Raw genomic sequence first — 27940 nt, 5'->3', positions numbered from 1 at the left:
ACCATTTCTGCTAATGTCTTGCCCCCGCCCGATCAGCTGATTCTTCATAAAACCCAAACCACAACTCCCTCCCCCCAACCTCAACCAGCTTGCCTTGAAGAAGCAGGGTCGATTAGACCATTTGATGCACACACTCGTGCAAAGGGAGGGGAAGGGGCGTCTTTGCAGACAAAGCTGCCGAGTGAGCAAGTAAGAGGGGTGGGTTTGTGGGGGGGGAGGGAAGGGGGGCGGAGGCTGCATTTCCCCATCTATTCCTCCCTCTGAAGCCAGGGAGAGAAGGGGAGGGGAGAGAAGGAGGGATACAGCAGAAAGGGAGGGGTGTGATGTGTGCGTAAGGGGGGGCACTAATCCTGCCAGCCATTTGCCCACCCCACCCCCTTCTGCCAACTGGACACAGCCGGGAGCCCAGGTAGGAGAAGAGAGACCCTGCCTTGGTCCATCCTTGGCCCCCCCAAACCCTCTTTATCTATTTGTCTAAAAGGATAACGGTGCTGCGGCAAGCGGGCGGGGGAGACGGGGGGACTGAAGGGAGCAGGCGGAGATGGGTGTGAACGGGAAAAGGGGAGCGGGGGGCACTCTCCTAGGGGTGACGATGGAGATGGGGGGCTGGAAGATTCACGGAGGCATCTGGCGGTGGGGGTGTAGGGATGCGAAGTGAGGGCGGGGCAGCAGGGAGTAGTGGGTGGATATGTAGGGCAACCGAATCCCCTCGCCGGCTGCTGGTGTCATCTATGGGCACAGAAATGGGAAAAAGGGAAAGGTGCAGCGCGGAAAAGGAGGGCGGCAGCGGGAGGGAGGAGGAAGAAAGCAGCTGGTTTTGGGGTTGGGGGAGATGTTCGGAGGGTCTCGATCCCGTGTGTACGCGCGCGCGCGTTTCTTAACGAGAAATGGGTAGAAGAGTTGGACGGGCTGGCTAAGGGAGGTGGAAGAGGGAGGCTGAGTGTGGAGAATCTCTGGCTCAGCCTTGCTCAGAAATGGGTGTGAAGGAAGGAGGGCGTGAGAGGGAAGTTGGAAATAAAAGGGGGGGAGGGCAGTGGGTGTTTAGGAGGAGACGAAGGGGGCAGAGGGGTGGGCTGTGGCGAGCCTTTGCTAAAACTACAACCCGATGCTCTCTTTCCTGGAAGTAAGTCCTATGGAACTCAATGGGACCAGCTGCTGTGTAGACCCGTGCAGGATTTCCCCATAAGTCTCTCTGAAAGGGGTTTTAGTGAGCAAGGGGGCAGTGAATGGCTGGCAGGTTGGAGAAGGGGGGTTGCTTTTCCCTTTTGAAGCTGGGGACTGGGGTGGATGTGAGGAGGAGGAGGAGGAGATACAGACGCGTCTCGGAGTTAGAAAAGGGTTGCAAGGAGCTGTCCTTGGTAGCAGAAGGCGTTGGTCGTGTGGTCTAGGGAAGTCGGGTGCGGGGAGTGAAGTCACTGGGCGGAGGGGGAGAGGGGGGCAAAACAGGTGAGGAGGGAAGGACTTGTGGAGGTGAGCTCCCGCCAGGGGTAAGATGAAGGATAGAAGGGGAGTCCCAAAGGGAGGCGGTTTGGGTGGTGGGAAGGCGATTGTGGATGGATGCTGTGAAGGAGAAATTGCCCCTGGTACAAGAGGGAGAAGGAGGGACTGTGTGGGGCTTGGGTGTGTGGAAGCAGCCCAAAGAGAGGGGCGGCTCTGGTGTGGGGGGGCGCCAAGGTGGGTTTGCCCAGTTGGGTGTGGTCTTAGAGAAAGAGAAGGGAGGGAGGGATGTTGCCTATGTAAAGCACAGAACACATTCACACGTGAGATCCTCTGTCCCAAAACAGATGATTTATCTGAGAAAGGGAATTCCTTCCAAGGTAGGGTCAAGCACTATCTCTCTGATGTGTGGCCCCCAAACTGGTTTCCAAGTTCACTCCCCAGCTCCCTGCAGTATAAATGAGACTTAGATGATTTTATGATGCTTGCATGCTTTAATGTACAACAATTCCCATTCTGTTTGGCAGAAGAAGCTGTCGGAAGACCAACGGCTCTCCTTAAGCCACCTAATAGGTCTTTGCAGCAAGCATAACGTGTGACTGCTTGCAGAGTTTGGACTGGCGAGGGACAAAGCACACAGAACTACCCTAAGTCAAAGGAGAGTCTGCATCAGCATTATGCTGTGTGTGTGTGTGTGTCTCCTCTTCTTATAAGAGAAAATGCTTAGCAGTGGACCAAGGATGTGATGTAATGGCAAGACTGTGGGTGGGTGAAGGAGAGAGTGGGTGAGACCATTGGTGACTTGACCATGGGGCCTGTCAGGATGACTTCAATGGCGTACGGCTTCAACAGATGGGGGAATCAGCCTCCCCATGGCAGATCCTCCGTTTGAGGAAGGCAGCAGCTGGTTGCCAGAGCCAGTAACTGGGAAGGAATTGTTGAGGCTGTCAAGCACAGAGATCGGCTGGTCAGGCTAATCGGAGGTGTCAGATGGCCCAGGATTTACTGCTGTGGTTACATCTGCTGCACAGCAGGCGATCAAAATGTGTGCAGGGCACATGCAAGTGTGTGGAAATAAGGTAATGGTTTTAAGGATCAATGTCCATTGCATTGGGGTTTGTCATACAATAATAATCTGCCTCGGGAACAAATCAGGTCTCTGTGCATCTGAATTGCACAAAGTGGTGGCCGTGCCACATGTCAGCCTTCTCTATGTGCCTGCTGAATGGGTACTAGAGAAATTGTGTGGATGCCCATTGCACTATGTGGATCAGCAAGGAGCAGGATGTCAGACACAACTGCCTTGGCCGTGTGGAGGTGTTCCATGCCTCCAGGCTCCATAATAATCGGATGGCTGTGTCAGTCACAGAATCTGTTATGGCATCTTTGTGCCCGCCAGTGTTTTAATCATGTTGTCTGTCTGTGTCTCGTTCAAAGAGTGTGTCAGTCAGGAAGCAGGAACATGGTAATGAGAACCAGTATATCATGACAATTGTTGTAGCACTTTCTTAAGAGGGAAAAAACACACACATCCCTGCCACTCTTCCCTCTTACAAACAACAGGACTAAAACAGCTTTGGAGAACCACTTGGCCGGATTGTAGGAAGGAATGCATGAACACAGCCTCCTGCATCCTTGACGTATGATTTCCTAACCCATTTATGCCTCTAGAGAAGAACTCTAAATTTCCCCTGGTTGTTGCTTCCCTCCAAATAATATATTTCATATTTCCCATTAATTTCAGTAGTGCTTTTGCAGAAAACCCAATGGATTGTGCTCTGAAGTCTGAGCCAAAGTCTGCCTGCAAATCGTATGCACATTTACCTGAGAGAGTAAGTTCCATTTGAATCAGTATCACTCCCAGTGGTATCCACAGGGAAATTAGCACAGTCTGTCAGCTGTGGGGCAGCTGCCTCTGGCCTGTAGGTCAGAGATGGCCCATGGGGCTTCCCCATCCATCCTACCCCCTCCCCTCTTCTCCCTCCCATGTGATTTGGTGCCCTTCACATAGTTAAGGTTTCCTTTTTCCTCTCTACAAGATCTATACCAGCTCCCTCTAGCTTCTATTTTCTTCTGATGATCCATGCCCTCTCCCTCTCCCTGCAACTGATCATGCCTTCTAAAATTGCATTGCCTTTGCACATTTTAACATTGCAGTATACTGTGTCCAGGCCAAGCGCCCCAGATCTTTGAGAGGTAGGTCAGACCTGAAAGTGCAGAAGTTGTAACATCTTTTGTTGAAGATTATCAACCCACAGCATCACTCATGTGGTCTATCCTCTGTCAAAGAACTGAACTGAAGGAAGGGGGAAAGAAGAGGGGGACCAAGGTTGGTCAGTTCCCACCCTGAAATTTCCTTGTGAAGACTCTGGTGGAAAGGGATTTAAGGTGGAGATTAGTGATAACTCACCTAAGCAGAGGCTAGCATGACCTAGGAAGGAGTCTGATGAAATAATTATGCCTGCCAAGATTTAATTTCTCCTCTGCAGAATCAATAAATTTAAGATAATTCAATATGGTTCCACCCCCTACTGCTCCCCTCCAATACCAACCAGCAGTTCAATTCTGCATACACATTCCCTGTATGTAGTGAGAGTCTGCTTCTGTTTTGCTCATCTCACTGTGGCGAAAGATGCTCTTGGTTTGCATACCAGTTCTACAGTCTCTCTCCTTGGATCCGATGTGAACTGTCCTGATCATTTCCAATTCCTGATAAGCCGATGCAAGGTATTTGTTACACTGGATGTTTTGGAGTTGTGTGTGTTTGTGTGTGTCCTTTGACTTGGTCTCCTCTGACTTTGTGAGCTCTAGGGTGCAGTCTGAAGGCCGCCACTCAATGAAACTAAGCACATCTGGGTCTGGTCTCTGCCTGGATGGGAGATGTACATCATATTGAATTCTATGATGGAAGAAAAACAGGATAGAAATGTAAATAATCATGCATATAGCTCCGCTTTCGCACATTCATTTGGGACCTTGTGTCTTCTGATAATGCTTTGCACTTAACAGCCTGGTATATGATGAGAGTCTGCTTTGGTGTTACACAACTATAGAGGCACTGCAACACGTGCCAGGGAAGTGTCCCAACAGATCACAGGATGCCCACTAGGAAGTACAATTGTTTGTTTGTCTGTTTATGTTATCACATGTGTGTCTCTTTTTTTAAAAAAACCTGCACAGTGGCTTACAATTTTAATCACAAAAACATTGACAATGATAAAAGCCACAACAGTTTTAGAAGGAGCTTAGGCCAGCAATCAAACAAAGCATAACAAACCAACTGATTTCTAAAGGCTTTCTGAAAAATAAACATTTTAGCTCAGTTTTCGGAAGACAGCAGGGGAGAAACTATTCACCTGTCTCATAAAGAGTTCCCAGAACATCAGAGCTGCGACTGAGAAGATGCTGTCCATATTTGGGAGTAAATCCAACCTCTCCGTAGAGCATCAGCAACAGGTCTTCATCAGAAGATCTTAAGAGTTCATGAGGACTCTAAACCTCTAGGATTTTAAGGGCAGATGTCTCAAAATAGGTGATATTTAAGAACAGTCGCATACATCTGCCTGCAGGTGGGCTGCTGCTGCTGCTGCTGCTGCATTTTCCGCTAGCTGAAGTTTCCAAACCATCTTCAAGCACATGTGGAGGGCTTCAGAGGGCACTAATCTGGAAGCCACCAAAGCATGCACATCAGTGCCTTGATCTCCCAGCGGTAGGTGAACAACCATAGCTCAGCTGGAAGAGCATCTGCTTTGCATGCAGAAGGTCTTAGGTTCAATCCCCAGCAGCTCCAGGTAAGGACTGGGAAAAGGCTCCTTCCTGGAACACTGGAGACCTGCCCCCAGTCAGTGGAAAAAATACCTGATGGTCTGATCTGGTCTAAGGCAGCTTCCAGGTATAGGTGGCATATCAGCCAAAGATGAATGGCAGGTTCACTTGCTTGCACTGATAGCTGTGGCGCAGGCAGTCCGGAAGGCCAGTTTACGCAGGGCATTTTTAGAAGGGAATGCAATACACACCTGCTTGCAAATATGCATCATAAAGGTACATTTGCAAAGGAGCTGCCTTTGGCTATAGGGCCCTGTCAGGGAGTCTGTTTACGTGTGAAGTGGTCCACTGACCAGAGCCGCCAGTTTAATGCCTGCTATTTCCAGACTTCCGTTTGTACTTAGCCCTTCTCACAATTCCTAAGAGCTGTGCCTTGGGCAAGAGGGTGCCTTTAGTTTTGTGCATGTCCTTGATAACAGTTGTTTTGGTGTGTGTTTTCAAGTGGGCTAGCGTTTGCAGCTACTTTATTGATTTAAAACGGGAGCATTTATTTCTTGTTTGAGTTCCATTTCTACCTCCTTTCAAAGACTGCTTTCCCCAGTTTTGTTTCTGGAAAGAGAAAAGCATAGATATTGAATCTGGAGTGTTGGCGTTAGGAACACCATTCAGGGAAGGCAGGGATGGCCCCATGTGATGGAGCACTTAGCTGCTCTCGAGCCCATTCTCTGGTTCTGTACGCTATGTAGCCTATTGTTAAGCAACGGAATAGAGATGCATACAAGGTGCGCTTGCCAGAGATCTCTTTGCATTCAAAAAGGGGTGAGGCAGGTCTTTATCCTCTGTGAATAAAAACTGTCGTAGATACTGCGAAGTATAAAAGAAGAAATGAATCACAACACAGATTATACACACATACACACACACGTAACAATTTTCCTTTATGCAATGGTATGTCTTAAAGTATGTGTGCATGTTGTTGTTGTTTTGTTTCACTTTTTGCAATTTAACTAGGAAGGTATGCACAAACCAGCTGCTAGGGCTTATCTCCCAACCACTTATATCTCTATCTCACCCTCATCCACCCGCTACTGAAATGGCACCTTGAGTTTATGCTTCACATTACTCGCCTTACGGATTCACTGGCAGCACTAGGCTCTTCATTAAGCATTCCTCCAAGTCCATTTCCAAGGGCAACGTAAAAGCTGAATCTGAATTTCTGCCAAATAAGAAACTGGGCGAAATTTAATATAAAAGCAATCTGTGGAGGAGGTCCTGTTAAGTGTGCCACAGGTTCCCTAGGTCCGCTAAATGGTACTGCAGGGAAGACCTCCTCCATGCAGGCGCCCAACTTGTGTGAAATGAGTTATCTCTGGAGATGTGCCAACTGTTAGGTGCTCCCACTGGCAACTAAAAACACACGTCTCCCACACAAGCTTCTCCATGAAACGAAAGGCGGACTGCGAATGCTTTTCATAAAGTAATAAGTAGTTTCTTAGTCCTTCTTGTAGATCATGATGGGACAAAACAGTAAAGGGTCCGCAGGGGCTCTTTAGATATATTGGAGCCAGGTTGTTTTCTCGGTAACAGAAGGGCTGTGTGCATCACTTAGATTGACATGTGCCCAGCGCTAGAAACTCAGGTATATAAGCAAGGTGTCAAATGGCGTCTTAAATCTAGGTCTATTCTCCAGGGGGCTGGACTGGATGATCCTTGGGTTCCTTTCCAATGCTACAGTTCTATGATCCTATGATCTCATCTACGTTACTTGACTGTAGCTTGCTCTCACAACAATTCACTTGTCCCAGTATGCAAGGAGGAGGAACACACACACAGTGGAAATAGAAATGGAATAAACAATGGACTAAGGCAGAGGTTTTTAAACTGCGGCACCCATAAATCTCCACGTAGTTGCTATTGGAACCACACCAGTAGCAAAACGCGCCTGGCGCCTGCCTAATTTCTAACAGCACGTGTGCCACTCAGTGGAATGGCAATATTGGGTTGTGTTGGTTGGAAAGATGGTGATGATAGCGATGGTGTGTATTTGGGTGGTACGGCCAGCTGGATCATGCGGCAGAGTGAGGAAACTGCCTCAGGTGTCACAGGGGGGTGGGGAGTTGTATCAATCCTTGACTGTGCTTCATAGCTGTCAACTTTCAGATTTGAAAATAAGGGATCAGCAGCAGCCATGAAAATAAGGGATCAGTAGCCTCACCTGTTCCGGGGGCAGTCTACGGGATATCTAACAATCCGGGATAGCAGCGGGAAACGGCGCTGGAATAAGGGAATTTCCCACAAAAAAAGGGGAGGTTGACAGCTATGCTGTTCTTTCTGAACCTCCCAGCCACCTCTCTCTGTTGAAGGTAGAGCGATGTATGTCACACAGCGCCCTGCTAAACTAGCCAGCTGACTCAGATGTGAGTCCCATTGTCAGTGCTGAAGTGAGATCCAGAGGGGATGCAATGTTTTATTTTGCCTCAGGTGGCAGAGTGTCTTGGGTTGGCCTTCTTGAGTGAGTGTCCGCACCTGGATGGGTGCCACCCATTACACAGTAAAAAATTTAAAAAAATGAAATGCTGGGCTCAAAATTGCTGAAAGAGAAGGAAATAAATACTAACCCCCAATCTTTGGTGTTAGAAGACCTGCTACTTAGGTGAAAGGGAAAGCATAAATTCAGAGGCATTCTGTTCATATTTTAGTATGTATTATATTATATATTATGAAATAATCGTGTTGTTAGAAAGGCATGTACAGTAGCTATGAATTATTGCTCTATGAATAGCACCTGTTACGTTATTCCATATATAGGAGCAATTAAAATAAACGAAAACCTTGCATCCCAGCTGAATTAATATTTCCATATAATGCTAAAAGCCATTCACCTTTCCTTACAAACCGAGCATCATACTTTATTTCTCTGGAGCACGTGTCTAATAAGAAGTAGCAATTTTCACAGCGACGTCCCATATCCTATAAAAAACCAATCACATAGAAGAGAAGTGATGTTATTTCCTCCCTCCCCCATATGCAGCTGTCACAATTTTTGCAACGGTTGATAAGTTGGTCAACCTTTTTTCACATCAACCTGATCCACGCGTCGCTTTAGACCAGGGGAGAGGGCAGTGCTTTTTTCCCCTGGGGGGGTACGCAGGGGTACGCATACCCCTAAACATATAATGAATCTAAGTTTGGCCTCATTGAGGGGCAGTATTTCAATACGAGTAGGAAAATGAGAGTACCCCTAAACATTTTGTTTTAGAAAAAAAGCACTGGGAAGGGATATCTCCAGCACAGCCAGGAACGATGAGAAATGGAACACAACCATCTCTGAAGGCCGTCAAGTCACCCATCCACCCAAAGGGATACGGAAGGCTGCTAGGGGGTTGGAGGACTCTGGGAACTTGGCTGCAAGTTGAGAAGCACTGGTCCATTGGCCCTGGACTTTGGTTCTGCAGATCAGACCCAGAACCAGGCAGGGAGGGGAAAGACGGCTGGTTCTCCACCCTGAACATTCTCCCTCCTCTAATTCTCCTCTAATCCAGGTAGCTGCCTGCCATGTCGGACGACGCTGAGAAGAACGAGGCTCCCCCAGAACAAGAGCAGCAAGGGAAGGAGGAGGAGAAGCAGGAGCAGGGGAAGCCTGAGGATTATGCCCAGGAGGAGAAGGAGGAGGGGAAGCCGGAGGAGCAGCCCCAGCCGCAGTCCCCACCTAAGAGCCCCAAAGGCCCAGAGACCCCCGCATCGCCCGTGATGGTGACGGTGACCATTGAGGAGGAGACGGTGGGGGAGCCACAGGAGAATGGGGACCCCCCGGGGATTAGGGCTGGCTCAGCTGAGGAGATAGGGACCACCCCGGCCCCACCCACTAGCCCCCCAGCCCGCTCCAAGTCGGCGTCGTTGAATGACCTGAAGCCTCAGAACAGCATCAATGGCGGCCCAAGGGCTGTCGTGAGGGGCAGTTTGTCTGGGTCTCAGGTGCACTTAGCGGGATCCGCGGGGTCTCCGCGTGCCAGCCTGAGCCGGCAGGCCTCTGCAACAGGATCGGCAGCTGGGGAAGCTGGGGAGAAACCCAGAGACTACATATTCATTGCTGCCCTCTCCTGTTTCTGCCCAATCTGGCCTATCAACATCGTCGCCTTTGTGTATTCTGTCATGGTAAGTGCAAAGGGAGTGGCGCCTCTGTGTGTGTGTGTGTATTTGGTTTGTGTGTCCTGGAACACTAGGATAGCCACCTGCTGCTTTGATACACCCACCAGCACCAAGGCTGTCCCCACAATAGCGCTTCCTTGTCACTTTTCTCTTTCCTTTGCCCCTTGAGGTTGTGGGTCAATCTCCTCAGCCAAGGAACAAGGCTACTAACTTGGCAGTGGCTCAGTCTGCTGCTTAAAATCTCAGACTGGAGCACCTCCTCACAGGTAAATCTACCCACACAAGAAGGTGGTCTGGGACACCTCTCCGAGTGTCGACCAACCTACTAGAAAGTTTCCTTCAGGTCTATTTGGTAAAACCTGCTAAATGTAACAAAATAGGTTTGGCAGCTCATGCCAGCTGACCATTCGCAATCCACCCAAATCAATTTTGAGCACACACTACCACCCTACAAGCCTCTCACTGCGCAATCCTCTCCGTGTCTTCTCGAAAGTAAGTTCCGTTGAGCTACAAGAGGTTTACTTCCAGGTGGGCATAGGATCACAGGCTTAAATTCTGTTTTCTTGTGTCTCGTTCTTCCGTTAGGAAGCTCAGAGATTGCTTCTATCCAAGCAGCAGCCAAGAAGGATCTCAACTTCTTGGCTTCTTACCAATGGCATTAGGTCCTCTCCCAAACCCCATGCACTGATGCAGCCGCCTCGTGACAGGTCAGGCCATGAGTCCCTTGGCTGCTGTCCCCTTGAACTGGCAGTGGATTGACAGCCTCTTTAGCAAAGGTCCTCCCCATACCTGCTGCCAGAGATATGCCTTTCGTTGAAGGTGCTGAGGACCCAGCCTGGGACAGCACAACAAGACTCTCATCCCACAACCCTGGCTTTTCCCCAGCAGCCAGCCAGGTGAGGCAGTGGGTGAGGACCCCAGGGGTTCAGAAGGGCCCCTCACCAGCCTGACCCACCTCTGCTGCCATTCACCTCCCCATGGACCCCCTGGATGGCTGTTTTAGTGGTATCATCTGTGGTGACTGCCTGCTTTCTTGATGAATATGGCAGCCCCAGCCTATAGATCTATGAAATCTACAACAGAAGGCAGGGGCTGCTGCTGCTGCTATAGCAGCTGAATCAGAAGCACACACTGCCTTGGGGGTGGGTGGGTGTGTTGGTGGCACCATGCCGAGGGCCCCCTGCCTGTGGGCCCATTTTCCTCTGACAATGCAGGCAAGTGTAGAGTTTTCTCTTTCAATTCTCCCTGTTCTTCCAAAAGGCTGTATGTCAGGACAATCACCAAACCCTTGCTCCTTTTTTTCTTTTCTTTTCTAATTCCTCGCCAGTCCCGGAACAGCTTCCAGCAGGGAGACATTGACGGCGCACGGCGCCTGGGACGGGTAGCAAAGCTGCTGAGCATTGTCGCGTTGGTCGGGGGGGTGCTCATCATCGTGGCATCTTGCGCCATCAATTTCGGAGGTGAGTACCCCAAAAACCGTGGGGTGGAGAGGACTCTTGTCCAGACATTTTGTCCTTTAAGCTCTAACCCCCTTGCCCAGTCTTCTGCTGCAGTACAAAGAAACCAGCAGAATGGGATTCCAGGGATTTTTTTTTTTTAAGTAACATTTGTGATCAGTTTGGCCAGAGAAGGGCTTGGCAAAGCATTATGGGATGTAGTGAGCCTAGGGATGGAAAAGCTAATGGTGGCTCATTTGCACACATGCCACCTGACAGCGTATTTCGGCTGGATCCTGACTGCCTGAGTGCTTTTGAGGGGGACCTGCGACCTGTGGGGCACCGTCAGGCCAGAGGAGAATATATTATTCTTAGAATCCTTAATATTGCCATTTAAAAAGTCAGCACTCAGCGCTTAGTCACAGAAGTATTGTTTTAAACCAATTTTACTTTATAGTCAAGGGGTGTATAAATTTTATGAAATAAATAAACAGATGGTGCAATTTCTAGTCAAGAATATATGTTTGTATCAGATTGTGACCTCTCTCTGAGCCAGTGGAATAGAGGGGGCAGCTTAAAGCAAGGGGAAGCTGCTCCAAATTGGCTATCCTTGTAACAGTTGCCCTTCTTAATAGAAAGGCTTATCAGTGGAGAGATAATATACATATATAATGCAGGTGCTAAGTTAATTCTGTCGCCAAAATGGGGCTACTGAGAGAAAAAGGGGGAGGGATCAGCAAGTTTGCGCAATTTTGCAGGAGATGATGTTGGGGGAGTGGGGAGAGAATAGAAGAAAATTCCATTAAGCCCCCAACCTGAAGGAACCCAGGAAGGGCTAAGCGTGCTCAGAAATCATGAAATGCTGAGTGTCTGTTTAGGGAAGCTTTTAATGTTTAACAGACTATTGTATTTTAATATTTTGTTGGAAGCCGCCCAGATGGGCGTGGTATAAATAATAAATAATTATTATTATTATCTGTTGGGAAGGAAAGACAAGGGTGGACATGGGATGGAGGAGGCATGGCTGGCTGGAACACTGAATATAGGGAGCACTCCACGCCACAATATTTTGTTGCCAAATCTCAAGAAGAGTGTGAAAGGTGGGGTCTTTTTGAGGGTGGGGGGGGTTAGAAACCAAATCAAAGAAAGAGACTGCCTCTCCTACCCCTTTCATATCCTGCTGTGTACACTTACAAAAGTATTTTGAGAGTTCAGGAGAGCAGTCAGGATCACTCTTACCTGAGGAGTGAGGCGAGTTCCATGCCTTCCCTTCTCAAAAGAAAAGAGCTTTTCTTTTCCTCATAAAGTTGTCCCTAACACCTCCATTTTCTTCCTAACCCTCTGTGGAAAATGGCAGCTTCTTGAAATGGTCAGTTTTATCCCTTTTGCTGTATGCTCTGCTTTTCATGTCCTCCCTTCAGAGCAACCCCCCTCCCTGAGCACAGCTATTGCTTCTTTCCCCCCAAAATTATTACGCATTATCCCAGATATGGGGAACCTGTGGTCCTCCAGATGTTTTCTCCAGATGTTACAACTCCCACTAATCCTGACCTTTGACCCAGGCTGATGGAAATGGGAATCCCAAAGACATTTGGCTGGCTACAGCCTCCCCTCCCCTCGCATTACACAGGGCTTTTCGTAAGGTTATGTCGGCCTTGGCCTTCAGCCACAACCTTGGCCCTAATTCTAAGCAGCAGGCCATCTTCATAACTACCAATGTCTCCTCAGAACCCTTTCCCATCCTACCTTCCCTGCTTCCTGCTGCCAGCATACCTAAAGCAGCCAAAAACAAAAAAAGGAGAAAATAAGTGCTTCCATCAGACCTTCCCCTGACGTTGCCTCCTTAGCCTCCATGTTGCTTTCCCAATGACCTGTTCCCACATGCTCCAGATTCTAGTGGAAGCCAGGTGTGGGGAGGTTGAATTGGGGCATGTGTGAAAATGTTTTCCCCTCCATGTTTCTTTCCAGGTAGTAAAAATCTCCTTCTTCTGTTCTCCTTCCCTGTGTTCTTATTCCGCTACCCCAACCCGCCTTGCCCCTGAATCCCTCTCCTTCCCCACCCGAACCCCTCAGTGTTCCAGTGAAGGCGGCACTCAACTTGCCACTTCATCCCTAGCACCGAAACGTTCATCTTTGGAGCTGGGAGCCAGCATGAGTACAGAACATCCATCCCATGTCCCCATCCATCTCTGAACCATGCAAAAACAGGAGCACAAGAACGGAGATGAGAGAGAGAAAGAGAGAGGGACACGAGAGAGCAAAACTGAGAGAAACAACGTCTTTGCTATGCTTGCATGTGTCCCATCCTTCTAGGGATTTTAGCTAACCAAAAATAAGGCAAAACAGGAGAAAGAAAACAAATATTAGATGGGGAGGTATTCCCATCTCCTCTTTCCTCTCCGCCATTTTCTCCCTCTCTCTGCACTCTCTCTCACTCTCCTTCCATCCATCCAGTCATCTGTTCAACCAATGACCCATCTGCCCATCTTCCATCCACTGCCAAATTTCGACAGCAAATAAAACTCTTTCGATATTCCATGTTTACAAGAACCTGCCGGAGAAAAGCTCTTTTTCCCCACCCCCCTGGGAAGGAGGTGGGGAGCATGTTTACATGTTTGCTGGGAACAAATGAACAGAACCAGCAGCAGCAAGAGAGGAAACACTTCTTAGGTCTCCTGCTCTCATCCGTCGTGTTTACAAAGACAGCAAGCAGGAACAAGCAGCGAGAAGAGCCCACCAGAGTTTTGCAGGTGGGAGTTTGTTGTAGTGAGTTAACTGTTGCGTCAGAGGAGGTCTGCTAACAAGGAGGCCGAAGCTGCCTGGATTGGTGGCACACACACACACACAGGCGTGGAGGTTGGCTTGTATAACTGAATCCATCACCCAGCCACTCAACAGGAAAGAGAACGGCAGTGAAATTTATGGTATTGGCTGGAAAAATGAATAAAATCAATGTCGAGGGAATACCGCTCTGAGCAAAATGATTCTAACAAACGGGACCGGTGGAAGTTGGAGCGTGAAAGTGGAAATTGTGGACGAGGCAATGGAGGAGAAAGAAGGAGTCAAGGGCCTTGCAAAGAAGAGAAGAGACTGGTAAGAGTGGTGGTGGGTTTTATTGGGTGGGGGGGGGGGGAAGAGGTGACACTACTCTCCAAGATGAAGGCGCAAGTACAAAAGAGGAGGAAGAAGAAAAAGGGCAGCGCAAGAAGTTGGAAGAATGGCAAATGAGCCAACGGGGGAACAAAAACCCACCAGTCATGAAAGAATAGAACTGATGCTGCTGCATTTTTACATGAGAAAGTTGCTGGAATGAATGAAACTGGGAAGGATAGAGAACAGTATTAGTAGGCACCCCTTTCAGAAAAAAAGAGAGCATGGGCCAAGGTATCTCTTGTTCCTCTAGAAGTCCAGTTGCTGGTATTAGAGCAGGGCCACAGGGTGTTGGGTTGCATAGGGTTCTTCAACAGGGAAAGGGAAAGCGGAACATGGGTCTAAATGGAAGCAGGAAAAGATGTCTAGCCGTTTCCAGAGGGGTAGCCTTGTTTGTTGCAGCAAATACAACAGAAGAGGTCTGTGGCCCCTTAAGAGAATAATGGTGTCTTGTGGCTTAAGCTGTCATGTACAGATGAATCAAGTGGTAACCTGAGTTTGCAGGCTCATCTAAATGGCGGGGTGAGGAGTGAGGTCAGAGCGAAACATAATGCAAAAAGTTCAGATTGTGACAATGACATAAAATGTAGGTAAACTAGTTGGCAAAGTAGTATTGATGATAACACCGGGATCCTGACCTTGGTAAGCCAATTAATACACGTAGCTTACCAATGCCAGGATGCAGGTGTTACCATCAACACAGCTTTGATGATGCATTTATTTGGGAATTGACAGCTGTCACAGTCTGTACTTTTTCAGCAGATTTCCCTCCAATCTTGCTCATCTTTGTCCACCCTGTCCTATCCCCCAATTATGTATACTCCATTCATCTGATAAGGTAGACTCTAGTCTACAGAAGCTTATGCAGCAATAAATGAGTCTTCAAGGTGAGACAATGCTCAGTTGTGTTTATATTTTCAGAGAAGCGGGGATGCCTACACATGGCATTTTGAAGTGAATTTGATACACCATGGGCATGTGCATGGTTTTTGTGTGATTTTCATGATGCCCTTATCCAAAGGGCATCCTGTTTATCCCTAGCCCCCATTCCCTGTGTTTCTTCTCAAACCCGCCTTAACGTGGTAAAAGAAAAAAGCACCATAAATAATAAAGTTGTTTTGTTGTTTTGCTGCAAAAGACTAAGGGCCTTGTGGCACCTTAAAGGCCATCAAATGTCATGGCATAAACTCCCACGAACTACATTTATGCCATAATACATTGCTTAGTCTTTAAGCTATTTTGGTGTTTGTCATGTTGGCATATGTGGCTTTTAAGGGGAAGCGAAGTTTGGCCGAACACAGATTAAGAGAAACTGAAAGTATCCGGTTGGGGTGGGAGTCAGCTGAGACGTTTGCTTATTTATATCCTCCCTTTATCCCAAGTTGGCATGGATTTAGGGCAGCAACAGGGCAGACTGGAGCACACACAAGAGGCAATGGAGGCAATTAGGAGGGCATAGAAAGCTGTTTAGGTCAAGCCCTTTGGCATTAAGTTCCCTGGCCACACCAGGAAATCTGAATGTGTTTGCTCAGTTCTGGCACGAGGCCATTTTTGAAAGGCAGAATGGATAGGGGAGGTCAGCAATCGCACACTCGTGACAAAAGAAACAGAGCAGGAACTAAGGAGTGAGAAAACACCAAGGCCAGGAAGAGAGGTTCAAAGCAGAAATGTGTGAGTGAGAGAGAGACTGAGAGAGATGTGTGATAAGACAACCCCCCCCCCCGAAAACAAGTTGAAAAACTGCTTTATAGGGAAAGTTATATACACAGAATTGCAGAATGAAAGGCTAATGAATGAGATCAACTGGTGGTGCGAGAGGGAGTGTGGAATGGGCGTAGGAAGCACTGAAGGCTACAAACTCCCTCTGGATGTGAAAATGATGACCCAGGCCAGTTTAAAATCCACTGGAAGAGGAACTGTGTGTGTGTTGGGTGTCCTGCGAAGGGAAGCAGATAAGAGCAAGCCCTGCGGAGCGAAAGGCTGGAGAAGAGTGTTAAGACCACACTGGAAAGCGGAGCAACAGAACACGAAAGGGGCGCCGGTAGAGGAGAGTCGAACTGTACTTCACTGACGGAGGAATACACAAGAGAGCATACACTCCATACCAAACGACAACAACAACAACTATTTTTCAAGGGCCTGATGGACAACTGTGTATGCTACTGGACAGAGACAACTGGGTGGGTGGGGTGGGTGGGGGAAGGGCACCAGCAAAGAATTGTGTGTGTGTCAGACACGAATTTTCACCCGGCACAATGTGACTAATTTTTTGCTTTGTTTCTCAGACTGTTATTCAATGGGGCTGGGGAGGGAGGGTGGGAATATGGGGGAAGGGGTGGTATAATGGCCTCCTCCTTTAAAATCTGTGCTCGGAGGATGTCACAGGGCTTTATTTAGGGTGAGGGGGTGACCTTAAACTCCCCCCTGTTAATCCCATCTGCACGAATTATTAACCTCTGACCTTCCCTCAACTATCCCTCAGAAAAATAATAATTTTGCCCTCCCTTTGATGGGTGCATGGTGTAGAAGGCAGGGCAATTTTGTTGTTTTTCTCCCGCTTCCTGGAGACTGTAACTCTCTAAGGTGGGAAGGGATGGCAGGGGAATGCTGTTGTATTTTGATGTTGAAATGCAAGTATTCTAATCTGCATGTTTTTATATGCTTATATTTGGGGGGAGGGAAAGTTGAGGGGTGAATCAGAAACTTGGAAGGGAGGAGAGAGCTCAGAGTGTATTATGGTGTGACAGTCAATTGGAAGGACGGCTTTGAGGGGGAAATGGGTCAGGAAAGTGGTGAGGGGGCTGGCAGGTGAATGGCGGTCTCTTAGAGGAGGGAAAATAGGGTTCGGTTTGGTGGGAGATGGAATACCAGCGGGACCAAAATGGAAGGAGAGGTTGGTTCAGCGGGATTCAGAAAACCCAAATCTCAAACAGGATGGGGTCAGGAACAAGGAATTGTTTTGGGATGGATTGCAAATAACAGTGAGGGAAGAATAAGAACTTCGCACAGGGATCAGTAACTGGGGCCTGTTTAGTTATAGCCAGCCCACTGAGAGGGAGGTATCCAGTCCTCTCTTTAGCAAGAAGGGCAGTGGATTGGCCCACAGTCCACTTGGAGAGAAGGACCATCATCCTGCAACCGCCATCCTCTAGCAGCTAACTCCAAGTGACCTGCTAAGTAGAATCGACTGCTGATCTGAGACTTCAGATCAAAGTTGGGGGTCCACGATGCAATCTGGAAGGAGAGGTTCCATTGCAGCAGATGTTCTCTCAAAGCTACCTTACCCGTTGCCCCTTCCCACCCACCCACCCCTGGTCTACAAAATAATCTGTTGCCTTGTTTTACACTCAAAACCATGCTTTAAACCACCACCAGACCCTGGGGGACAGGAGAGGGTGGGGCACGAAGGGGGCTTAAAAACAGAATTTGAGGAGGCGCCTATGGAACGATAGGAGAGACTGTTTGTTGGGGGAGAGGGGTTTTACATTTACACGTATCCGTTATTGAATGAAAAACCACATAACCTATATCTTTGACATGATGCTTGATAGATGTTTTCATATTTGGGGTGGGGCAAAATTTTGGATGCTGAAGAATGACGTTTGCTTTACTATTATAAAATTCGGGGCAGGGTGAGGTTTTTAGGGGGGGAAAGAACAAGAGGGAGATTTTATTTTGTATTTCCTTTCCCCCCCTGTTTTTGAGACGTAGTTTAGTTTTTCACTTTGTGGAGCACTAAGCGTGCCTTCATATGTAGCGGCGTTGAGGAGGGAACAGGAAATGTCACAGCCTGACACTTCCTATCCCTCTGCAACACTGTCTCAGTGAAAATATAAATTTCCACCATCTTTCCTGTTGGGGAGATGTGGAAACAGGTCTATTTCCGCCAGGAGAACCGATTTCTATCATGCCATCATTCCCAAAAAAACAAATCACATATTGTTTTCCATATAGCGCTCGTAACATAATGTTGAGCAAAAATGGGTAAGCACTTTTATTCACTAGATTTGCTTATTTTGTAACTTATTTGTTCCTGTTCATTTTTCTGCTCGGTTCTGCATTATTTGAGCCTGCTAATTGACATTATTATATTAAAAACAGGAAAGGGTGGGGTCTTCCTGAGTCTGGGACCAATCAAATCCTTTCATAAGATTCAGAATTTTGTTTTGTTTTTTTTGTGTGTGGGGGGTGGGGGTGGGGAGTTCCAAGAAATATTACAAATCCTATTATGAGTTTGTATAAAGAAATGGTGGGTGGGGTGGGGCGGGAGAAGGTCAAATTATAAACTGCTACAGATTTTTGTATCAACGCATGAATCGAGTAAATAAACTCAGATGCATGAAGGCCGTGTCTGTCCCTGTTTCCTGCAAAGCTTTTGTGTCTGTGCCAATTCTCTACCCAACAGGAAAACTCACAAGGAAAACTGAATTTAATTCAGGGTGGTCCAACACGTAGCCCTCTTGCCTCCTTCCCAAAGACTCAAACTGCCCACATAATCAAGATTGTGCAGTTTGATCAACCTCATCCGTGAGATTAGGATCCAGGACCAAATCTAAGCATACAGAGCACTGTGAGCACTTACCCATATTGACTTTGTCAACCCTTTCAGAATGCAGTTAAATTCAGAGCTGGGAACTGTGGCTGAGCAACCCGCCCCCAACAATCCAGTTATTCTTCAAGATCCTTATATAAAACCTCCCACCAAATTAAAAACACACACAATCAGATGGTTACACAGTTGTCTTTATTACAGCAACTCCCACTCCGTTGAGAGAGGGGGTGTCTTATTGCACCAAGTCTTAATTTTTAAAAACCTACATACAAATTACACACCACTGGGGGTTGTGAGGGTGTGGCAGTGACGCTGCGAAAGAGAGGAGAGGACATGGCAAGGTAACAACTGCTCCCCATCTGGCAGGAGACAGCGCGCGACAATCCACAGAAGCGATAATTACCCTCAGCACCTGTGCGTCCCTCTGCCCCCACCGCACCATTTGGATGAGGGAAGTTTCTAGCAAATAATAATCTAGTTTGGCTCAATATATGAAGACATCGGGCAGGTTTCCTGAAGTTGGTTTGCTCCAATACAGCTGCCAAGTCCTTAGTGTCACTTCAGGTCCTTAAGGTGGTTTTTCTAAGATGGCCGCCAAATCCCATCTCCACAGTCCCCTTCATCAGTCACCTCTATCTCCTCTTGTCAAAAGGAAGAACTGGCTTTTGTAGGGAGCTGAGAGAAGGAAGCTTTAAAGTGGATGTCGGGAACCTTTAGCCCTCTAGATGATGCTGAACTACAACTCCCATAATCCCAGGCCATGCTTGCTGGGGCTGATGGGAGTTGCAGTTCAGCAACATCTGGAGGGCCAAAGGCCCTACTTAGGAGTGGCTAGGATGGCTACCATGTCACTGTAAACCTAGCCATCACTGATAACAACAACAAAAATCATATGGAGGAAAACAGAACTGTGGTGTGATATGGCAACTTATGTTCTTGCACAAATGATTGAGGAAAGGAAAAAGAGGAAGACAGGTGTGCAAGGACAGGACCCAGAATATCTCAGGGAACTACCAAGAGCTCAGAAATAGGGGGAGAAACCCACAAATAATTGCCCTGCCTTCAGAGGAAGAAAGGACAGAGAAGCCAGACTGGGCAAGATGGCTGCTAAACTGCCCAAAGTTTACCTCACATTCGAATTCTACTGCACTCTTTCAAAATTGCACATGCATGATTGAGGGGGAAAGAACAGCCAATCTCAACTATGGTCAGTCCGAAACTGCGTGCAAAGAAGGTGGGGAAAGTTGTGTGAAGAAACAGCGGGCCAAGGTAATGTTCAATAGCAATGCTACAAAGTGGCTCCTCTATGCCCTGTGCTCCTCCAGGGTATTTAGAAGCCTACAGCTCCATGTAGCAAAAACAGCCAACAACAGCAGAAAAAGGAATGCAGATGCTCTCACAAGCAAAGCATTGTGAGAAGAAAAGAGAATCTGGGAGCAGGATCCAAATGGCTGTTTACGGCCAAGCATGTCTAAGCAACATGGAACATTGGCTAAAGTAGATGCAGAAATTTACAGCCAGAGATAATCTTAAAATGGATAATACTGCACACAGAACTCAAGCCTCAATGGGGCTTCTTTCCTAGGAACCTAGGATAGTCATTTTCAAATGTATAATCCAAATCAAATGGTCACCAACTGGCCAATTCATTTGCTGCCCAGGCCTAGATATACTTGGGAATTTTGGGAATGATATGGCCTCCTAACTCAAGAGCAATACTTCCACGCACTTTTGGGAAATGAAAAGGTACTTCTTTTGTGGCTGAATTTCGTCCTGCCCCACCCAAATATACAGCAAGTTTTGAAGCACAGAACCAAAAAGCTGGAAACGAAGGTCTATTTAGCTGCCCTCAAAATGGTTGATCCAATCCCTCCATTTCAGCCCACAGGCGAAGTCAATATTCCGCCCTACCAGCCAATCTTCTCCTGAGTGCAAAGCATCATGGGAATGCAGGAGGGAGCCGGGAGGAGCAGGACGTATTCCCATCATCCTATACATTCGTGGGAAGGTGGGGTCATCGCATCAGGCAAGAGCTGTGCAAGTGGAGTGGCTAACCCTGTCACGGCGAGGGATGGGAAGCTGGTCCCACTGCAAGCGTGAAAGGGAGTGATGCTCCTGCCCCTCCGCTGGGGTCGTTTGATGCTACTTCCTCTTTGCACGCTCCGCAACATCCAGAGCAGCCATATTGCACGAGGCGCAGATCAGGTGGACCAGGCTGATGAGGCTCTTGGTGATGGCGATAGGGGCAGAAACCCACAGGACTAGGCGGTAGAGACCAGCCTGTCCGGGCAGGACTGGAAAAAGAAAAAAACAGGGTTGGGGTAAGGAAGGAGTCCTTTGAAATGCCCTTTGACCCCTAGGCATCGTCCCTCTGGCTTAGGATACTCACTTTCTGGTCCTTCCCCAAAACACAGCAAATAGAGCATGCAGTAGAAGAGCTCATTCCCAGCGCACATGATGAAGAGGACAGTCTGGAAGGAGGAAGAGGAGGAGAAAGCATGTCAAACCAGGCCAGAGAAAAAAGAGCAAAGAGAAGCTACCTGAGTTGTCCCCTGCACACATAAGAATGTCAGCTCTGTTTGGCTGCTAGCTTATTCAAAAACGTATGCAGACTGCAATCGCCACTAAATCAGCTTACAAGCATGCAGTACAGCATCATGTATGTACTGTATTTTTTGCTCTATAAGACTCACTTTTTCCCTCCTAAAAAGTAAGGGGAAATGTGTGTGCGTCTTATGGAGCGAATGCAGGCTGCGCAGCTATCCCAGAAGGCAGAACAGCAAGAGGGATTGCTGCTTCCACTGCACAGTGATCCCTCTTGCTGTTCTGGCTTCTGAGATTCAGAATTTTTTTTCTTCTTGTTTTCCTCCTCCAAAAACTAGGTGCGTCTTGTGGTCTGGTGCATCTTATAGAGCGAAAAATACGGTAAGTACCACTGGTACTACTAATACTACAATCCAAGAGGGCATAGCTGTCAACTTTTCCCTTTTCTTGCAAGGAATCCTATTTGGAATAAGGGGATTTCCCTTAAAAAAAAGGGAAACTATGTCAAGAGGGAAACAAAGTTAATATAAGTAGCAGGCACATTATCCCAGTGGTTGGATACTCCCAACACTTTGCAGAAAAGGGCAGCCTTGGCCTGCCGTCTGATGACCAACAATGAAGGAGTCAGGTGGGTTCTCTAGGAAGAGAGCTCTATTGCTTTGATGCCATCATAGAGAAGTCCCAGATCCCCCAGGGCAGGAACCCTGAGGGGGATCTTAAGATACAGACAACCTCATATGGGAAGCTGGACTTGGAGGTGCATGACAACTACTGCCCAGCTGCAAATATCCCCTTTCTGGGCATATTTCAAGGTGCTCAGGAGACGGATGATCATGCAGCTCCAGATGTTTCAGGAGGAAATGGATTATCTAGACATCTTCCAGCTTAGTTTCAGGCCTCGTTTGGGGAATGAAGCTGCGTTTGGTCAACTTCTGTTGTTTTTCCAGCTGCAGCCATTTCTGGGTAGAGATAACCTGGCTACAGCAACACTAATAACCTTCTGACTGGATTACTGTAATGCACTCTATGTGGGGCTGCTGTTGAAGACTACTCAGAAACAACTTTGATTTTGTTTTAGCACTAGCTTAAGGCCTGGTTAATTTGCTCAGGCATTCTGGAATTGTTACCCTTAGCAACTTAATAGTGTAGCAACTAGCCCCTGTGGTTTAAGTTTATTTACTGTCTTTATCCACTCTTGATTTGCAACTGGGATTGCTTTAATGATCCGCATATCCCGTCCTGAGATCATTTGATATAAAGTGCATTACAAACAATCCTGGAACCAGATGACTTACGGCTTTAAAAGATCCAAAAGAGCCCTTTAAAAAAATCAGGCCTTGAAACTGACTGGAAGCCAATGGAGACACTGCAGAAGTGAAATATGAAACACTCCCCCAAACACTTTCCAGACTTTTAAAATATGATACAACGGCCACAAACCCTCTTCAAGCAGACAGCTAAATCTGCAGGCGACCGAGTGGAAATTAAATCCCCCATAGTTCATTGCGTACTGTGGTATATTTTTTAATGACAATGAATGGACCCTCCCTTTCTGTTCATACTTTTCAAGAAGGCTTCCAAATACAAGATTTGGAGTGGAGAGTGGGGCAGAACTAGGAGAGAGGGAGGGATCTCCCAATATTGCGAGACTCTCTGATGGTGGAGGGGAATGAATGGGGCAGTATTTTGCCTTTGAGGAAATGGGATAGCAAGCAATATTTCTATTTTGATTCCAAGGGGAAAGGGCCCGTAGGAAGCAGTGAAAATAGAAAATTATTCAATTACACCAGCCTTGCACCAACAATTCTGATTTCTTTTGCCTTTACTGAAAGATCTGGGTGGTTGTTTTTTGTTTTTGGTTTTTTGCAGCTTATCACACTACGCCCCCCCCCACCAATCTTCTTGCTTTATTTGTTTTGTCATTTGTTCAATAAAGCTTTTGAACATACTTTTTTTTTTAAGGGATGGAAGCCTGGAGAAATGTAGTAGGAACAGTTCAGAGAGAGGGAGAGGGAGTTCAGAGAGAGGGAGCGGGAGAGAGAGAGAGAGAGTTCAGAGAGAAGGAGAGAGAGCTCAGAGAGAGGGGGAGTTCTAAATAAATTATCACTCACCCGGGAGCTGTAATACACCCGCAGGATTGGATTCCCTGACAAGTCGATGGTCTTGTGGCTCTCCCCACCTTTTACCACGGTGCTGGTGGGAGCAGAGAAGGTAGTTAAAATGGGAGCCAGGAGTGCTCAGCCCCTCTTCCCTTCCACGCCTCTCTATCCCAGCAGGGGAGGCACCATAGCTGAGCGGCAGAGGATCTGGGTTGTTTGCAGAAGACCCCAGGTTTGGTCTCCGGCACCTCCAGTTAAAAAGAATAGGCAGATGGGCGATACAAAAGGCTCCCTTTCAGCCCGAGACCCTACCGCAAGTCACAGCAGGCGAGGCTGAGCCAGACCTGGACACCATTGTCCAATATTGTACAAGGCAACTTCTGATGCCGCCATCGAGGGCAGAGTCCCTCCTTTCCCCAGCTGGTACCTGTGGAGATGGAGCCAGTGGGAGGCGACGTCAAGGCTCATGCTGAGTTGGAACCAAAGGGCAGATTCAGGGTAGAGCATAGCAAGGTTCACCAGCAGGCACATGGTGGCGCAGCGGTCCGTCAGCATGTCCAGCATGGCGCCAAAGCGGGTGCCTGGGAAGAACAGCGCACATTAGAAAGGCAAGGGCACTGTTAACCAATGGGGAGGAAGCTATGCATACAGTAGAGACTGCAGCCACACGTCACCCATCAAAGTTTTAAGGCATATATTCCCTGTTTAGGGAAGTTTTTAATATTTAATGCTGTATTGTTTTTAACACTTGATTGGAAGCCGCCCAGAGTGGCTGGGGAAACTCAGCCAGATGGGCGGGGTATAAATAATAAATCTATTATTATTATTATTACTATTATTATATTGTGGCTTGCTATGTGCTTGACAAGTTTTTGCTGCCCCAGGTAAGTGACAGGCACAGGTGTCTGTGCTTCTGCTGTGAGGCCAAGAGTTGTGTGGTCCAGGCAGGCATACTTGAAAACAACAGGTTTCAGTGTGCAGCTTACACAGACGGAAAGTAACGACAGTGGCGTAGCGTGGGTTGTCAGCACCCGGGACAAGGCAAGTAATTTGCACCCCTAATCCGTGGATTTGCGCCCCCTAATCCGTGGATTTGCGCCCCCTAACCCTAACCCCCAGATGTTGCGCCCGGCCCCCCTGCACCCCCCACGCTACGCCACTGAGTAACGAGAGCCTTGTGAAACCTTCCCATCTCAGCAAGAAAAGCTCAGTCTATTTGGACACGCTTCCTTTTGGCTACAGTTGCGGATCTGGAGGGTTTTACCCAGAGCCAGGCATTATTCCTGTAGATTTCTGGAAGGGAGGGTGAGGCAAAGAGTAGCACTGCGTTGCAAGAGGAAGTGGGGTGGGGCACATTGCACAAAGGAGCACAGACCCTCCCTCTTTGTGTCTGCTGCTGGCAGGGGAGGTTCAGGCAGGCAGTGTCTTGCTGCAGCAGCAGAGTACAGATCTGAGGATGGGTGAGACTGAGTGATAGCTCCTTGCCTGCTGCCACCCAGTGAGCTCAAACCTGAACCAAGCTTTGAGCCAGGGACCTTGTAGCTCATACTCTTAAGCAACACGGCAACCTCAGTCGTCTTCTGAGGACGGAATGCAGCTCAGCAGTGGGAGACATGCTGCCCACACAGGAGGCCTCATGTGCATCCTCCAGCATCTTCAACTAATAAAGGGACAGTGAGCCAGGCTTCTGCCTGAGACTGTAGAGAGCTGCTGCCACCATTCAAAGCAGACAGGACTGAAATAGATGGACCAGTGATCTAACTCTGTGTGGGACAGCTTCATCTCCTCATATATGTGCTCCTTGACTCTTTCTCTTCAAACTGACTGCATTACACCACAACAAATTGTTACGTACCATACAGAATGCATACATTTAAAAGCACCCCAAAAGAATCCTGGGAACTATAGTTTGCTGCTCACAAAGCCATGTGCTTTCAGTGCATGGCTTGTATGAGCCACCCTGTAGCCCTGTCTGCCTTGAGGCGAACAAGCCTTACCTTGGTCCAGGGCCCGAGCCGCATAGCCATCGAAGGCATCAAGGAAACCACTTAGGAGGTAAAAGAAGGATGCTATTATGTGGGAGGTTGGCATAAAATAGAACGCGATAAAAGCGAAGATTATGCGGGCGTAACCTGCAAAGGACAAGGAAGCAAAATGAGACTTTGTCCTGGAATCTTTTAACCCCCAAGCCCTGCAGCCCTCAGAAAAGTGGGGAAATGGGTCATGCAAATTCTAGTTGGTTCCCCTCCTTTGCTACCCACAACCCCACCTCCCCAGATATCTAGGCAAGAGTCACTCAAAGATCAGTAACGTTTCCTTCAGGAGTGTTGAAGAGAAGGAGAAACAGACTCCCTATTTTAGAAACACCCTTTTCCTCTTTTGTTTTTGGCACTGAAAGCTACAATCAACTGTAAGAAATGAAAGGGTCCAGACTGAGCCTACAAGAGACAGGTGAGTCACTTGCTTGCCTGTCACATCTGATCTGGAGGAGACAGTCCAGATGCTGCTGCTGCTGCTGCCTTCAGCTGCAGATTAACACTTGTGAAAATAACAGGGCAGGAAATAGACGGGAGTGTTGAAGCAGAAGGCCCGGAGGCAAGGCAAAGGAGGCAGGGAAGGGGCCGGAGCACCATGCACTTCTCAGCTTTTACCAAGCGAGATCAGGCCAAAGGTCGATCTAGTCCGGCATCGGCACCCGGTTTTCCAGGCTGCATTCGGGAAGTCTGTAAACGAAGCATGAAGGCAAGGAGCCTTCACCCACCTGTGTCTGTCTCCCAGCACCGGGCTTTGGAGCTCTTACTGCTTCTGAACATCTCGAGAGGCCCAGAACTAGGTCAGGTCTCCTGGGCCAGGCCTGTCCTCCCTGGAAGAGCATCGCAGCACCCCACCCTAAGCACGTTTACACAGAAGCGACTCCCCCTGTGCAGTTCAGCTGGGTTGATGAGGCTCTTCCCGGGGCTCATGGATTACACCATTAGCCACAGCAGGGCTGCCTCATCGAGATTAATGGGCGTGACTAACGAGGCCCCCATTCATTCCAGCCGGTCTACTCATTCAGGATGCGAACACACACACACACCATCCATTTAAAGCATCCTTAAAGCACATATGAATCCTGCGAAGGGTGGTTTGCAAGGGCTAAAAAGTCCGTGCCGGGTAAACTACACTTCCCAGCATTTCGGGGAGGAGAAGCAGCGCGCTTCCAAGTGGATGGGGCGCACGCAGCCCGACGTGTTTCAGGATCGCAGCCTCCTCCTCTCCCCCGCCCGGCACCCCGGGGAACGTACCGATGAGGTTGGGGACGAAGAGGAAGATGTTTTCTTGCTTCATCTCGCGGCCAGCTGTTGCTCCGGCGGCGGAACCTCCTTGCAAACCCCGCTCCAGCCCCGATGCAACGCTCGGACCACGCAGCGCCCACCCGCTGCAGGAGCCCCTCGTAATCCGCTCTTCCTCTTCCTCACGATGGACTCGGAGACTCCCGCTCCCCGCTTTCTGCCTTCCTGCTTTGGCCCAATGCACGCAGCTTCCCCCGGTTTCCGCAACCTTCAGCTACTCTGTTCAGGTTCGGAAAGGAAAATGTCTGCCTGTCTCTTTAAAAACTGCGCTCCCGCCCCTTCCCCGGGGAAGAGGGACATTTCGGAACGCCAATGGTTTCGTCTCCGTACGCTCCCCTGCCGGCTTTCGTTTTGGTGTAGCCCCACCAACAAGAAGCCGGGCTAGAAGGGCCACTTCTCCTCGTCGTCTTCCTGTGATTTATGGTTACTCCGCTCCTAGAACGTTCGGAGGACCGAGGCTTCAGAAAAGCTCCATTTAGTAGAGAGAGTCGGGCGAACAGCCGCCGACATGGAGGTTGGCTTTGGAGCGCTTCCGGCTTCCCCTGGGGCGGCTCCTTCGCACCCTCCTGTTTTCTTATTGGCCAGTCAGAAAGTATGGAAAGGGAACTGTTATTTCCCCACGCTAAAAGGCTCGCCACATCCAGTGCTTTTGTATAGTCTTGATAGTAAGAATGGCTGTGCAAAAGTCTTTAGCAAGAAAGTGGCCGCCTTTAATAATATATCTTGCAATTGAAAGCAGAACTTTTACCTCGAGAGATCATATTTTTTCCTGTTTTGACAACAAACAAACGTGTTTTTTAATGAGTGGTATTTCTTAACGGGAATATGAAATAAATTTCGAAAACATGACTTGAATCGGTGGTCTTTCTAATCATTTCTTCTTTGGTTGATAAGTTTTATTTACAAGCTGCTGAGCAACTGAAGATGCCACATGAAGGGATAAAGAATCTTCAGATAAAATATGTCTGATTTTCAAATTCCATAGTTTTTGCTTTAATGGAGTTAATAGTGGCTACTGGCACGCTTTGGTATTGTTACAGATTATGGGTAGGCACCTAGTATTTATATCAGTGTGCTGACCTTTCACCAGGGCTATGTATAAATTTAACAGTAAATTGCCCGTTGATGGCACTATGTATACAGTGGTACCTCGGTTTTCGAACGTAATCCGTTCCGGAAGACCATTCGAGTTCTGAAACGTTCGAAAACAAAAAAATCAGTAGTCGACAGCTAGGCCTCAGGATCTTGCACTCAGTGGAAGCCGTGTGGCATGTTCAACTTCCGAGGCGTATTCGAAAACCGAAGCATTTATTTGCAGGTTTACGGTGTTCAAAAACTGAAATGCTCGTCAACAGAGATGTTCGAAAACAGAGGTACCACTGTGTGTGTGTATAAATCAAAATCACAAGCATGGGTCCAGCTGGGATTTGAACTCAAGACTCCTTGGCCAAGTCCAGCACTCCGTCCATTACA

The 27940-nt window shown here is 48.1% G+C and overlaps 2 protein-coding genes across 4 annotated transcripts; one reads left to right on the top strand and one right to left on the bottom strand.

Annotated features, from left to right (window-relative positions):
• Positions 1–14: 14 nt before the first annotated feature.
• PRRT2 (proline rich transmembrane protein 2) lies at positions 15–13142 on the top strand. Of its 3 annotated transcripts, none has more exons than XM_081885369.1 (4): positions 15–181; positions 8745–9357; positions 10679–10811; positions 12861–13142. In XM_081885369.1, the coding sequence occupies exons 2-4, from the start codon at positions 8758–8760 to the stop codon at positions 12869–12871; spliced, it is 744 nt and encodes a 247-aa protein (XP_081741495.1). In that variant the 5' UTR covers positions 15–181; positions 8745–8757; the 3' UTR covers positions 12872–13142. The 3 variants fall into 3 exon arrangements, with proteins under 3 accessions (XP_081741495.1, XP_081741493.1, XP_081741494.1); XM_081885367.1 differs by having other exon boundaries at positions 20–189; XM_081885368.1 differs by lacking the exon at positions 15–181 and adding an exon at positions 244–409.
• A 5521-nt stretch (positions 13143–18663) lies between these two features.
• CDIPT (CDP-diacylglycerol--inositol 3-phosphatidyltransferase) lies at positions 18664–26869 on the bottom strand. Its single transcript, XM_081885763.1, has 6 exons — positions 26420–26869; positions 25130–25264; positions 23560–23713; positions 23145–23226; positions 20879–20960; positions 18664–20783 (listed from the first exon to the last, which is right to left on the bottom strand). Exons 1-6 carry the CDS (start codon positions 26460–26462, stop codon positions 20632–20634), a joined length of 648 nt encoding a protein of 215 aa, XP_081741889.1. The 5' UTR covers positions 26463–26869; the 3' UTR covers positions 18664–20631.
• Positions 26870–27940: the final 1071 nt, after the last annotated feature.

Source organism: Podarcis melisellensis, assembly GCF_964234715.1.
Source record: "Podarcis melisellensis genome assembly, chromosome: 13".
Taxonomy (NCBI): Eukaryota; Metazoa; Chordata; class Lepidosauria; order Squamata; family Lacertidae; genus Podarcis; species Podarcis melisellensis.
The sequence above is the reverse complement of the archived record's forward strand: the minus strand, read 5'-3'. Positions and strand labels throughout refer to the sequence as shown.

What these genes read in the sequence shown, in the direction of transcription:
- PRRT2 (XM_081885369.1), top strand. Translation starts at nt 8,758, where the DNA reads ATGTCGGACGACGCTGAGAAGAACGAGGCTCCCCCAGAACAAGAGCAG. An exon ending in CCTTTGTGTATTCTGTCATG is followed by an intron (nt 9,358 to 10,678) that starts GTAAGTGCAAAG and finishes ATTCCTCGCCAG; the next exon opens with TCCCGGAACAGCTTCCAGCA.
- CDIPT (XM_081885763.1), bottom strand. Translation starts at nt 26,462, where the DNA reads ATGAAGCAAGAAAACATCTTCCTCTTCGTCCCCAACCTCATCG. An exon ending in GGCTCGGGCCCTGGACCAAG is followed by an intron (nt 23,714 to 25,129) that starts GTAAGGCTTGTT and finishes TGTTCTTCCCAG; the next exon opens with GCACCCGCTTTGGCGCCATG. An exon ending in CACTGGCTCCATCTCCACAG is followed by an intron (nt 23,227 to 23,559) that starts GTACCAGCTGGG and finishes TGCTCCCACCAG; the next exon opens with CACCGTGGTAAAAGGTGGGG.